This window comes from Neopsephotus bourkii, unplaced genomic scaffold (assembly GCF_033783945.1).
Source record: "Neopsephotus bourkii isolate Nb327-2 ecotype Australia unplaced genomic scaffold, CSIRO-AGI_Nbou_v1 NB_1250, whole genome shotgun sequence".
NCBI lineage: Eukaryota > Metazoa > Chordata > Aves > Psittaciformes > Psittacidae > Neopsephotus > Neopsephotus bourkii.
In genome coordinates, this window is record NW_026901735.1 from 1,148,548 (window position 1) to 1,163,113 (window position 14,566).

General features: G+C 42.6%; 1 protein-coding gene across 2 annotated transcripts in view; it reads right to left on the reverse strand.

Annotated features, from left to right (window-relative positions):
• SPTLC3 (serine palmitoyltransferase long chain base subunit 3) overlaps positions 1-13,430 on the reverse strand; it is a 94,684-nt gene extending 81,254 nt beyond the window's left edge. The window contains exons 1-2 of one of the 2 annotated variants that reach the window (XM_061364768.1): positions 13,154-13,430; positions 12,659-12,828 (exon numbers count right to left, since the gene is read on the reverse strand). In XM_061364768.1, coding sequence (XP_061220752.1) covers positions 12,659-12,775 — 117 coding nt within the window. In that variant the 5' untranslated portion in view covers positions 12,776-12,828; positions 13,154-13,430. Of the gene's footprint in view, positions 1-12,658; positions 12,829-12,974 lie in introns of both variants that reach the window. The other variant, XM_061364767.1, reaches the window with a different exon arrangement.
• Between the last annotated feature and the right edge of the window lie 1,136 nt (positions 13,431-14,566).

A 14,566-nucleotide genomic window follows, 5' to 3' on the forward strand; every position in this document is an offset into this window, starting at 1 on the left:
CCAAGAGATGTGCAGACACGCATTTTTTGTGCCAGAAACAAAGTAAAAAGTTCTCTTTGAGCATGACTGATGTCAAGAGTTGCTGGAAGTTCAAAAGCTCAAAGTCATGAACTTACATGAATGTGACCTTAAAAAGCTAGAAAAATACATTGATTTTTCAAATGCTTTCTTGGACCATGAAATCCCTTCAACAAAAGTTCATTCACTTTGAATTGTTTCATTGTTGGAGTCTGTATCTGAGATTTTGAGGCTGATCAGCAGGTGGCCTGAGTAGGAGATGTATTTGATCAGATCAAGTGGCTGGGATGCTTTCAGGGCACAGCTGGCAACAAGGTACAATGCGACAAGCACGGGTGGTCTTAAATGTATTTCTCAAGTTACATTCCTGCCCCCCAGGGTTCCCATCTGAATCACTACAGTCACTGACACATGGCTGTTAAGACTGAATGGAAACAACTGTACCCTGCCCTCTCTAGGCAGTGGCTTGGGTGATCTTTACAGATCTCCTCCCCAACAGCGTGCACAAACGCCTGATCACAGATACCTTTGTCATCAGGAAGCGCAGCCTGGGGACCACAGAGGGAGAAACATGTCTTTCAGACACATTTGGGTTTGTGATTTGGAAGACAAGCACAAAGTTTTGTGGAAACACAAGGAATAGGCAGAAAACTGAAATACAGGGGCAGACTGAGGCACTCTTGAAGAACAGCCCCAAGAAGCTTAAGAATGTACAAATGGCTGCTGCTGTTCCACTTGCAGGCTGACAGCTTTGAGGCTGCGAGAGTTTACCCAGGTTGAAGCCTCAGATAGACAAGTGTGAGTCACAGAGAGGGATGTATGGCAGCTCTTCAGACAACATGAATCAGCAGCAGCGACAGAGAAGCAGAAACTCCAATGGAAGTTCGTGGAGGAAGCAGAGTGCAGCATGATGTCAGCTGAAAATCTCAACTCCTCACTGCAAAGTTTCATATTTCTATTGCTGAGTGAATAAATCCTCACTTCTTGGTAGGCTAAGGGGAAAAACAGATCTTTCAGAAGAGGGGTGATGACAGAGCACATATCAAAGCCTGTGCTTGGCCAAATGAACAAAGGGTACAGCTGAATAATTTCCAAGAAGAATGAGATGGTCGGAAAAACAGACAAGACTATGCTGCTTGTTCTCCCACAACTACGAATTGCTGCAAGAGGGAGAAAGTCACCTAACCAGAACAGATTTGTGCTAAGACACAGGTGCACAGAGGTGGTACCTGCCCTGGGAATTCAGCTTTTCTCCTTACAGTTTTATACTGAAGACATCACACTGAATGCTCTAGCTATTTGGCTGAACTGGTACAGGGTGTGCAGGGAAGCTGTGGCTGCCCCATCCCTGGCAGCGTTAAAGACGAGGTTGGACAGGGCTTGGAGCTACCTGCTCTAATGGAAGGTGTCCCTGCCCATGGCAGGGGATTGGAACTGGGTGAGCTTTAAGGTCCCTCCCAAACCAAACCATTCTGTGTTTAATATATCCTAACCTGTGAAATGCCTCTGCTCCTTTTTGGTCTGGCACACAACACAGCTGGTTCTTCCTGCCTGCTCTTCTCCTTAAATGACGCTTTCCTTCCCAATTCAACATAACATCCCACAGTGACAACTCTCAGACAATAGTCTCACAAGACGTCTGGCTTGATTGCTTTCTAAAAGTGTTTCCTGTGGAAAAATTAGCTGCCAGGAATGGCAGGAATTCTCTGGCCGAGCCACTGGTCACTGGTTCCTGTTTTGCTGGTTAATGCCACAGACCTTGCCACAACAGAAGTAAAGTTTCTTTAAATAGATATTTAAAAATAACAAGCCATGAGAGAGTTCATAAGTCTGGTGGCAGCAGAAACTGCCCTGTATAGGCATCCCTGCCCATGGCAGGGGGGTTGAAACTGGATGATCTCGAGTTCCTTTCCAACCCAAACCATTCTATGGTTCTATGATAAATTAAGGGATCTGTATGTTTCATAGCCTATAAAACAGGATTTGAATCCCCATCACACGTTTGCAAACAGCAAGCTCTGAGACGTGGCATGATGTTAACTAATATTCTGGTGAAAACTCCGGTTTTATAGAGACTGTGGGAAAATAATGGAAGATTGGTGGGAAGGATTATAAATATAGTCAAATGACCTGCAGCTGAAGGGTAGAAAACACACGTATATTATACCACTTGTTGTTTAGTCTTGGGTGTTGGTTAAGTGGAAAATCTGTCTTTAAATAGCATAGGCCTGTGATTGACTTGGAATCAAACATGCTTGAGATATGCTGTGGGACAGATCAAAGCACAGGGGCAAACTCCACCTACACTGATCCCTGAAATACAGGAGAAAACAGCAGGTTTGGTTACCCTCTAGCATGGACTGAGCTCCGTGGTACTTGCGTCTCCACTGGATGGCCCAATACTGAGTTCACCTCAGTGACTACTTCCCCGGCTATGTGGCCGCTGTCAGAAACATAGCCTGAAATAGGTGATGGGGTGGTGGTTATCCCCCAGATAACTGAAATGGCTATGTATGGATTGCCATGGAAAACAGCACTGGATTCTTCTCACAAGTTAACAGGGAAATTGGAATGGTTGTTAGTTACTGGTCTTGGAGGTCTTGACTGTGAAGTTGTTGCATTATGGAGTAAAATGAGAGAATGGGAAGAGGAAGTCAGAACTTTATGAGGTGCAAAGGCAATTGTGCAAGAAGTAATTACTACTCAAGCAGAGCGGTGCTATGGGCTGCAAGACGCTGCAGAACAATTGATAGTGTGTATTGCCAACAAATTGAGCTGGGGAGTGAGTGATCAGCTGTGCTGTTCTTAGCTGCTGGCTGGGGTTAAACCATGGCGGTCCTTTTTGGTACCCAATGTGGGGCATGAAGGGTTTAAGACAGATCTGATTGTAATGTGCTAGTTCAAACTTACAGTTTTTGCTGTTTAGCTGTTAATCAGCAGGTTTCTGTGCTTGTGATGGGCCTTGATTACCTTACTGTGTGTTAGTGTCCAGTGCTCCTTGGTGGCTGCTTTTGGGTTCACTGCTTGTTCTGATCATCATCTCACTCTGTTGTACCTGGGAACATTCTGATAACAATGATGGCTCATGTATTGATTATGGGATTCAATCAGACAGGGAGCATTAACAAGAGGTATCAAACTGCAGCTTCTATAGGAACTTCCACCTCAGTCAAACCCCTGGTTATACCAGCAGTCATAAATGATACAGGTCATGTAGGTGCCATAACAAATACCTTGAGGGAAGCTGGGGCTGTAACTCTGGGACCATCTCTGAGGGTGGTGAATAAAGGAAAGCTGGTAAAACCAAGAAGTTACATTGCAGGTGATGAGGAAACAAATGTGGAACAATCTTGTCCAAGCCGGTGTCCCACAGTCAGAAATAAATAGGATTACATAGAATCATAGAACAGTTAGGGTTGGAAAGGACCTTAAGATCATCCAGTTCCAACCCCCCTGCCATGGGCAGGGACACCTCACACTAAACCATGTCACCCAAGGCTCTGTCCAACCTGGCCTTGAACACCGCCAGGGATGGAGCATTCACATCCTCCCTGAGCAACCCATTCCAGTGCCTCACCACCTTAACAGTAAAGAACTTCTTCCTTATATCCAATCTATACTTCCCCTGTTTAAGTTTTAACCCATTACCCCTTGTCCTACCACTACAGTCCCTAATGAAGAGTCCCTCCCCAGCATCTTTACAGCCGCCCTTCAGATACTGGAAGGCTGCTATGAGGTCTCCATGCAGCCTTCTCTCCTGCAGGCTGAACAGCCCCAACTTTCTCAGCCTATACATCACCAGAAATGTTTCGCTGATGGCAAAAATTAGCTCTTAAGCAAAAAAGCCAACCACCCCTGGCCACAACACTAACACTGTGCCCATCTTCCACGCTGCCTGCCACTTCAAGGCAGGGCACTCAGTGGAAAATGCCAAAACAGCAGAAATGAAGGCCTAGAAGTTCCCCCAGAATTGCTGCCACTGTAGCCTCTTAGTGTGAGGGGGACTGACACCTCTATATTCCTTTAACCATAAAGTCTGAGGGATTTTACACATGGCAGCTCTAGTGGATTCTGGAGCTGAAGTTGCTGCATTACACAGTAATAGTAATAATAAAGAAGCCACATCACAGATTGGTGGAGATGAAGGAAATTTGACCCCTGCCCTCTGAGCTAAGATTACCTTAGGAATAGGAACCACCACTCCATTTACTAGGATAGTGTTAACTGCCCCAGTGAAAGTGTATATCTTGGGTATTGACCTGTTGGCAAGACAAACGATACTTTAAATGGTTGTTTTTAATTCAGGACTCCACAAGCAGGATTTGCTATTTGATCCATAGCCATCTTGCATGGATTCCTAAAGTGGGATCCTGTTGTGCTGCCCATGCTTGCAAGGTGGTAACTGTAAAACACTGTCATATTCCAGGGGGGAAAGAGGAAATTATTCAAACCATTCAGGCACTTCAACAAGTGGGAATGGCTCAGGAAACCATGACTGCTTTTAATAATCCTATTATTTGACCAGTTCAAAAACCAGACAGCACTTAGAGAATGCCTGTAGGTTATAGAGAAATGAATAAAGTCATCTTCCACTTGCAGTCATGGTACCATACATAGTTACTCTTATAGAAAAAGTCAGCAAAAATTTACTACCCTGGAAGGTGGTGACAGATTTTTGCTAACGTTTTCTTTTCAATAGCCATTACATACTTATAAAGCACGTACATGTAATTGTGCTATTTGTACACAGCTACATTTAAGGGCATTATATAGGCTATGGGGAAAAAGAATGAGGTCAGTGAGCCTTGTATACCTGGCAGGTTGATTACACGGGCCTCATGCCCCTGTCGAGGTAATGGCGATATGAAATCACTACAGTGGATACGGTGCCAGGACTGGCTTTTGCTAAACCTACCAAATACACTAAGCAGCACAACACAACTGAAGCTTTAGAACAACTCATTCATCAATACACCCCTCCTCACCAAATAAAGTGACCAAGTAACACATTCTATTGAACATACTATCCAAGATTGTGCTCAAGGGCTAGGGATAGATTCGATATTCCACATTGCCTACCATCCCCAAATTAATGGCTTGATTTAAAGAATGAATGGGACTTTGAAGGAGCAATTAAATAAGCTAACCAGTAGTAAAACAATGAACACTGGATTCACATCTTACTAAAGCAGTTTTTGTCTTAAATAGCCAGGATATTCATAATCAACCCCCCTATGATTTTAATACAACACCTCCAGAATGAAATATGGTAAGCACTGAAATTCTTCCAGATGATATTTTCCCCAGAATATTAACTCCAGGGGAAATGGAATCTTGTAAATCCTAGTGGCCATACAGCAGAATTACTCTATTCCGGGTCCTGTTGATATTTATGGTCCTCATTGTTATTTTTTCCAGGAAGATAACGAGCAGACACCAAGAAACATTACAAAATCGATTGGTGGTAGAATATCTCCTTCTTTGACACCATAAACACTGCTCCAGTTTTGAAGGCATGTGTTGTTTCAACATAACTGATGAATCAGCCAACATGAAGGCTGACATTCAGCATCTTGAGGGCTTAAAGCATCAAATAAAACAATCTACTGGTGGTGCCTGGCTGTTTGAGTGGTTTAATTCCCTGATAGGATGAATGGAACACCCAATTCAAAGCATTATTGCAGTGATACGTTCACTCCTTTTTCTATATGTGTTTATTACGTGCCTCTAAATTTCCCTGCTCTACACCCCGCAAGCCCAAATGGACACCTCCAGCTCTGCCGGTCTCAGTGGAAATGGTGCCTTAAGAAAGGGGGTGGAATTTGGGAAAATGATGGAACATTGGTAAGGATTATAAAGATGCTCCTGCCTTTGCCAGCTCACACAGAGATGCAGGTAGTCCCCAAGCAGCCATTATCTTATCCTATCGTCCATTATATTCATGAACTTGCTTCTGCAGTGGACTTCAGTCAGCTATGTCCTTAGCTGACCTAGTAGGTAGAAAATGCACATTATCTTGCCTGTATCTGAAAGCTAACTGCTGTTTACAGCTTGCAAAGGTAGCTTATTCTCATGCTGAAGGGACATAAGTAGACAGGCAAAGGGACTACCCACTTCAAGGCTTTCTTTTACTAACTATCTCTACTGAGCAAGAATAAAATTCTTGCCAGGTAATTACCCACAGAAGCCCCACAGGGGTTCTGGTTCAATTCTGTCCATTTTTAGATCACTGCAGCTGACTACCACCAAAGAAATACTGTGCCCTTATGCTAAAGGGTCACAGACTCCCTTAGGATGGATGGGGCCTCAGCTGATCTCTGGTTTGTCCTTGTGTTCAAAGGCAGGTCAACACCAAATTCCCAGCAGGGTGCTCAGGGCTTTTCCCAGCTGGGTCCTGAAAGCCTCCATGATGTAGGCTCCAGAGCAACATGTCCCAGTGCTGTTATCTGTATGTTGATGCTTTTTTTTTTTCCCCATATATGAAAACTCTCCAGCCTCCAGGCAAAGTATGAACCATTAACCACTACTCTTTGAGCCCAATGATCCAGCCAGTTATTAACCCATATAGTAGTCTACCCATTGAGACCGTAATGTCCCAAGGAACATAAGAGGACAGTATTATTAGTCAGGGTAGGTGACATCTGTCATTCTGCCCTCATTCACAAATCTGGTCACTTCATCATAGAAGACAATCAGTCAGACAAACATCGTTTATATTTGTTACAACCATGCTTGCTATTCCATAACTTCCCCTATATTCCATAACTTCCCCCTACATTTCCTAAACGTTATCCTATCTTTTGAAAACACATGAAACATTTGCCTTTCTGAAGTTATCAAGGATGATCTTTGATATCTGTGATGTGTCAAACATGGTAGCGTGTGATATCAGCCAGCACATTTGGATGCTTCCTTCTGATCCCATTCACTTGTATAGGTTGAGAATTCATAGATCCAGGATTCAACTGTCTTCCTCTACTGGTAGTTTGACAAAAAAGAAGCTGGGAATACTTCAGTGGTGAAAGAAAGCATGGAATACCTCAGCCTTACCTGCGTCTGCAGTCACTAAGTTACCCACGCCATTCAGCAATGAGCCACATTTCATGCGTTTGTTCATTTACAACTATTGTAGCTGTAAAGGCTCCTGTTGCTTCCCTTGATGCTCCCCAAAATGTTGACTCCCGGTGAGCTTTGTATTTCCTAACACCATTCCTTCATGCCGCTGAAATGTTTGAAAATTCCTGCTTCATAAAACAGCTCCTGCTTCTGCTTTTTGTATACTGCTTTTGTTTTTTTGCACTGGAGTTTAATCATGGGTTATCTGTTTAGCTGAGCCAGCCTCCTGAGACATGGACTGGTTTCATGTTCTTGTGCTAAGAGGAGGTTGTCCTTAAAGACCTGACATGCTCAGTCTTTCAAGCCAAAGCAAAGCACTATATGCTGGTTTTGCCAGGCAGGGTTCAAACTACCAAAATTTAATTACCTGAATTAAGACATTTCAGGTGTTAACAGGGTAGTGACTCCATCCCTACCGGAAACTTACTGTGCCATGTGATCCCTAGCCCCTAGCCCTGCATGTAAAGTCTCATGCAACAGACATGTAACAGTGACTCTTGTAGCAATGCTTAGCGTGCCTACACACTTGTCACATCTCAGTTTGCAGAAAGACTTCTTCAACATTTCCTGCTTCCAATGCATTGAGCTCATCACATAGCAGAGTAAATGACAGAAACAAGGGTGTGGATCTGAGACCTGTGATTATTAGCTGAGAGTGCCGGTACAAAGCAGCAAATTTCTGGGGCTCGAAACCCAGAGAAGGAAGGAGCTGAGGATGAGGAGTTCATGTCTGTGGTGCAGCTGAAGCAACAGGTGTAATAACTGGTAGAGAACTGGAAACCAATTCTCTCTATATACTTGTCATCACTACAGCTATGAAACCCAGAGGGCTTATGAAGATTGAGCTTTCCACTAATACATGTGCAGTGGAACAGGCTCAAAAAGCTTAGGTGCTGCAGGTGGGGGCAGCAAAGTCCCGTTTCAGTTTGTTTTTACCCAAAGCAACACCAAGAAATGAACATACTCCAGGAGAAGTCAGTTCTGTTGGTAGATCACTTTATGGTTGTGCAGCTGAGACTGCAAGCATTCAGAGGGGCTGTGTCTGATCAGCCTTAACCCTTCCTTCTTGCTCTTCTCTCATTAATAAACCTTATCACATGACTCTAATTGTGGGAATCAGCTTATATTTTCCCCACAGGACTCATTAACATTTGTACTGCATTTGCATGCAAAATGGCCCAGTTGCACTAACCACTGCAAGCACACATGAAATAAGTGCTATCTGTGTATGTGAGAGGACGAAGCACAGAGGAATTACAGGGGGCATTTGCAGCATACAAGAAAATGTTTCCTATGAGAATAGTTGCATGGTATATTCCTTTCATGACTTTCTTTATAAACAACCAATGTTTTCTTTAAGATCTTCACTAGGGAGTTAAGTGACATTGAAGTGCACGAAGAAGAGGAAGAAAAGCAGGGGAGCCAAAAGTGTGACAGGTAATAAGGTGGCTGCTGGAATACAAAATCAATAGCAGAATAAAACAGTTAGGAGGGGGTTCAGATGTCACAGGACAGAGGGTAAACATAATCAGCTTCAGAATCGTAAAGCCCCCAGATGGCAGAAGCAATTGCATTTCTGGGCTATCAAATAAGTGGGGCAGATATTGCTGGGTTTGACCTAATCCCAAGTTCTCTTTTTTCTTCCAGAAGGAAGACTGAAAGCCCTGGAAAAGGCTGTAGTGCTGTTCACTGCAAGTGGCATTCTCAATGCAAGCTAATGCCATTTTCACTGCAGAACAGAAAAAAAAGTGAATTTGCAAATAGCTTTATACTGTCTTGAAGGCATTCAAGGAAATGATCTATCAAAAAAATTGCTGCATGTGCACTTCAGGAAAAAATATTTCTATTAGACAAACATATTTATTGTTTTACAAATCCAATGTTCCCTACAATTGACACCCAATCAACAGCAACATAACAGCAAAAGAAACCATTGTTAGGAAAGTACCTTCTCCTGAATACTACAATTGCATAAATAAATAAGTTATCTATTGAGCTGTGCTTTGGATAAAGGCAAGTCCAGGCTACAAGTTCTGACAGAACATAAAGCATCTGCATGTCTTAAAAGCTCTAATGAAGTGAAAGACATGGCGCTCAACCCACCTGCCAAAGCTCATGTCTTACTCTGGCCCACCTTCCAATGAACCATAGCATCACAGAATGGCTTAGGTTAGAAGGGACCTTAAAGTTCATTCAGTTCCAGCTCTCTGCTACAGTCAGGGACACCTTCCCCTAGACCAGGTTGCCCCAAGCCCTGTCCAACCTGGCCTTGAACACTGCCAGGGATGGGGCAGCCACAGCTTCTCAGCAATCTGTGTCAGTGTCTCACCACTTCCATTGAGAAGAACTTCTTCCTAATATGTAATCTAAATCTCCCCTCTTTTAGTTTAAAGCCATCCCCCCTTGTCCTATTCCTACATGTCCTTGTAAATAGTTGCTCTCCAAATTTCTTGTAACCCTTCTTTAGGTATTGGAAGGCTTCTATAAGGATATATGCTATAGGGAATGCAAGGATGCATGGCTGTGGGGATGTGGTTAGGCCTGAGTTCATTAATATGTGGGAACCTGTGCTATCAGCTAGAATTGAGTGAGTCAGACTTAAAATAATCACAGAAGCTATTAAAATCAACAGTCCCACCCCAAAGGGGTAGATCTCTTTCCCCACAAAAGCAGTATCTCTTCTGGTAAGATGCTTCCCTGCTTCTTTATCACTCGGATAGCTCCTTTCCTGTCCTTGGTATGCCACAGGTTGCTAGAAGCAAAGAACCTCCCTACTCGCCCACATTTGATCATCCCTAATTGCCTTCCACAAACCATTAAACAAAATCCTTTCTTTGGTAACCTGGGGGGTTTGGTGTATCAGAATCACTTCTCTCTTTCTGTCATACACTCACAGACACAAAAAAAGTCCTTACATCATTAAGATGCGAAACACATCGCTCCTGAGCCAGTGTTTTCAAAAGCAGTGTTTCCAAAGCCAGCATTTCCTGAAGCCAGTGCTTCCTGTGGGCTCCCTAGAAAAAAAGGGTTTATGGGGCAGATTTCTGCAAAGCCTGATGTTCCAGTCAGTCCATTGTGTGCAGCTATTGCTACATATTACTGGCTTAGAAGCCTTCACTGTGCCATGCCCTTGCTGCAGCCTCCGTACCACCAGTTGCCTTTCTCAAACCAGAATGCTCTCTTCTCCTCCTTGCAAAGTAACACGGCTGTAACCAGCCCTGAGAGCTTCAGAACTGCCACAAGCCTTCAGTGCTAGAACCCGCACCATCAGTCACGTCCCCTGAATATCCTAACACTGTATTTCACCTCCAATGTAAGGTGTTTAGTAGCAAGTTAATTTATTCAATAAGCAGCAAAGTACATATACGTGTGTGTGCATGTGTGAAAGTGCTAGGGGAAATTGGGTCAAGGTGGAGAAAGAGCAAAAGAGAAGGGAGGAGGGAGGATGACTGGAATCATGATAAACCGGGGTCTGGTCCCTGCACAGAATTCCTTGTGCACCCAGCTGCCATACTGCCTACTCCTCAGATCCCAGCTCTGAAGCGGGAAGCACACCTCAGAGAGGTGTTGCAAATGCAAACACCCTGGAAGACTGTGTGAAGTTGTGCACCTAGAGCAGTATGCCATGTAAACAGCTCAGGTAGGAAGGAGCAGTATCTGCTCGTGTAGAATAGGATAAAGCATAAGTACCCAACAGGGTGAGGCAGCTGGGGTGGAGAAACAGACCAGACAGGAATGGGGAGATTCCTACCAGGAATGAGATTCCTGGTTCATACAGGACTCCTGTCTGTTATTGTTTCCTTCTTTCCTAATCTGTGTTTGAAGCAGGAGAGAGGTGAAATGGCATGTAATTCGGAACACAGTGCTAGACCCGGACATACCAAATCTGCCTGCGATAAGCCTCCTGAACTTTCTAAGGCTTCACTTCCTCACCACTTCCTCAGCCATGGATGGTACTTGTCAGTGGTTCAGTGCTTCTTTCACACATTACACGGCAGGGTAAAAACTCTTCTCCTTCAACCACATGGTGCTTGTAAGACCTTACTAACCTAGCAGATACATCTACTAACATTTCCTTCCATTTCTTTGCCACCCCTTTCAGGCCAATCTTTGTTTCCTTTTTGCTCACCCTCAGCAAGATTCTTCTTTGCTTCTCTACCCACGGCTTTCCTATTAAGGAGGATATTCTAACTAATCTCCTCATGGGAGTCTACTGCTTTCAAAACTGCTCACTTGCAGAAGGTTAGCAATAACTGTATGGCAAGGCTCATTGAAATTTGCCACTCAAAGTGAAAGCAGAGATTTCAGACATCATTGTGGCAAACAGCTAATACGTAAAATGATGACATATAAAAGGATGTCAGATTAGGTTTCTGGAAGTGAATCCCAAGAAAGGCCTTTCAATCATTGCACAAGCATTTTTGCTTTCCTCATGCTACTACACAAGCCAAAGATTGGGAAACACCGGTACCAAGGGAGACACCTAAAGCAGACAACCATTAAGCATGACACTGGGTGTGCCTTCATTAGAGTGCTAGGTGCGTGAGAGCCCCATTTCAAGAAAGATATAAGATAGTAGTTTGGTTCTAAAACCGTGGAGCCCTCGCCACAGCCACTGTCTAAAGCTTTCAGCAGGGATGGTCAGGTCAGTGCTCAGGCTGCAGAAGCAGCCACCTCCTCTCCCCTCTCACCATCACACCACACTGTAAAGCCAGCCTTTTGCTCGTTGCTACAAGACTTTCTACTAATGACCACATCATGATCCAGAATTAGGACACTTCAAGGCAGGAAGTAGGTGCTCAGAACAGGCATCACAGTCAACCTGTAGATTTGGGTTCTTTTGGCAGAAGCAGACCTTCGGTTTTGTGGTTTATTCTTTAGGTTGCTACCTGCCAACTGTTCTACAAAACGTCCACATAAATGAGGAACACTGGTGTCAAAGAGAACAGCTTGAGAAACTAGGAAGCAAACTGGCTCGGATTTTAAGCAGTACAAGACTGGAGAGAGCCGGTGTCAGTAAAGTGCAGGCATCAGTTAAACCAACCTTGCAGTAATGTAAACATCAAGAAAAGACAGCTTCCCCTGCATTTGGATTTTTTTGGTTGTACTTGTACAGCAATAAATTATACTTTATAAACTAATCCACCCACACTTTAAATTGATAAAACAGCGTTCCATTAGTGGTTAATGCAACATAAAATCAACTCCACCATCGGTTCAGGTTTAAGAAGGAAACTACTGCATTTCAGCGTGCGTTTGTTGTGTTTGATATGAACTAGAGACTAGTTAATCTGCAGGACCAGCAGTAAGTTGCCGGAGCATTTACAACTCTCATTGCAGTTTAGGATGACAGGAAAAAAATCAGCATCAGGTCCCAAGACTGTAAAACTTAACATATAAGCCAAATCCATGCAACCTGTTCAATGGAGACCAAGACTGCCATGAAACTAGCTTAATAAGTGATGTTGCAACTACTTATTTGTTTTCAATATTGAGGCAATTAGTGTAAACAATTAAACCTTACCTTCATTCCTTTCGTAATTCCATTTTTCTTATAGATTCCACTTTTTAAGAGGTTATTCTGTTTCTGATGATGATGGTGATGTAGATGTCCATTGCAGACAGCATTGGGATTAGCCATCTGTTTAAATTAGTCAGATTCCCAGTTCTCTAAGGGTATCTCAGGTCTTTCTACTACAAAAAAGACAGTGGGACGAGCAGATAAAGTTCTTGGTTAAGGCCTGAAAGATATCCAACTGGTCTGTCAGGATTTTCCGGGATGAGAGGAAGATCTATCTTTTGCAATATCTTAGAGACTTAAAACTGTTTCTTTCATATACCTTCAGCCCCAGCAAGCTAGATCGCGAAATACATAGCAGGACGTGTGCTCTTAAAATCTCTGAGAAATACGTCTCATTGCTGGCTATTGTATGAACACAGCTTCTATGAGTCAACAAGGCTGCTGCAGCTATCAAGAAGTGGGTGGATTCAGAGGCGGAGACACTTAAAGATACATTACCTCTTAAACATCTCCCAGTGAGGAACATTAGAGTTTCTCCTCCTGGTTACACTGAACGTAGAGCTATGTTACTCCATTTAGAGTAATAAAATGCTTGGAAAATTTAAATAGGGTAATCTTTAAAATTACAAGGTTCATCTTGCTCAGAGTGTATTGGCTGAAAAAGTAGTATTTCACTGAGTGGAACAGAACAACTTTTTTTCTTTTCTGTTTTTTTAATCTCTTCTTATATAGGTAGCATGATAGAAACAACATTAATCCTGCAAGGAAATGGAAAACATTTCAGTATTTAAATGACATTTTACCTAGAGCTAGAAATGATATATTTAGCTCTATCCTACAGATGTGTGCACAGGTGTTTACTGAAGGGAACTGTCCCTTTAAAATCAGTTTGGCCAGTAACAGAATAAATGGCATGTTATTATAATTAAGAGGAAATGGACTTTTATAAAGTTTATTAATCTAGTTTTAAAAAAGTTAGGTTTTAATCACATATGAAATTACTAAGCAGGACTAATATACATCCTTGCTTTTAAGACACAAGGAAATACTCACACATAGTGTCTTTGCTGAAGCAAATTCTCATGTTTGAGATTTTAGTGGCAAAACATGAAAGTGTAAGAGTATCTGGCAGCATTTGATAGAATCTCTTCCTCCCCAAATGATTAAAATTATTATGGAGAGAGATTAAAGGAAAGCTGTATTATAATACCCATTTTGGAAAACAGTAAGGATGAAAGGCTAGGAGAATAAAAACACTTGGAGTGTTTTAACTAGAAAAAATTACCATGTCAGCAATGAAATGTAAGTGATACACGGAAAAAGCAGCCTACAACTTGAGTATGTAGAACTCAGGAGATTAAATATTTAGTGAGCCACTGTAAAAATATAGAGGGAAACACACTGCATTGGTTTTAAAAACTTGTCTTAGTCATGTATTGATTTGCTAACTTATATTTTCTCCTTTGAAGTGGTTTGCAAAGGGGTATATCTTCAGTGGAAAAGTAGGAAATCTTTTGGTCCCTACCTAACATACACCTGAAATGTGTTTAAAAGAAGTATCTCTGCATCTTTCCCTTTGCATTTCACCTCATTTCAGAGGTGGCCTGCAGAAACTTCCATTAAGAGCTGCAGAAAACCTCCATGATACACTATGGAGTACACCAACTGAAAAAGCAGTCCATTTATAACCAGGTTTGATTTTATATCCTTTGAAAGAAGCCTTCTACTACATATTTCAATTAATAAGACAGTAGTAGTTTTGGTCAAGAAAATAGCCCCTTAACTGAATAGAATGACACAGAAACAGTAAAACATCAAAATGTTTTGCTTCACAATTATGCCAGATTCACCATCAGAACTCAGATTTCCTAGGTTTGTCTTCTTGGTGTTTTTTCCTAGTCAAGACTGCCT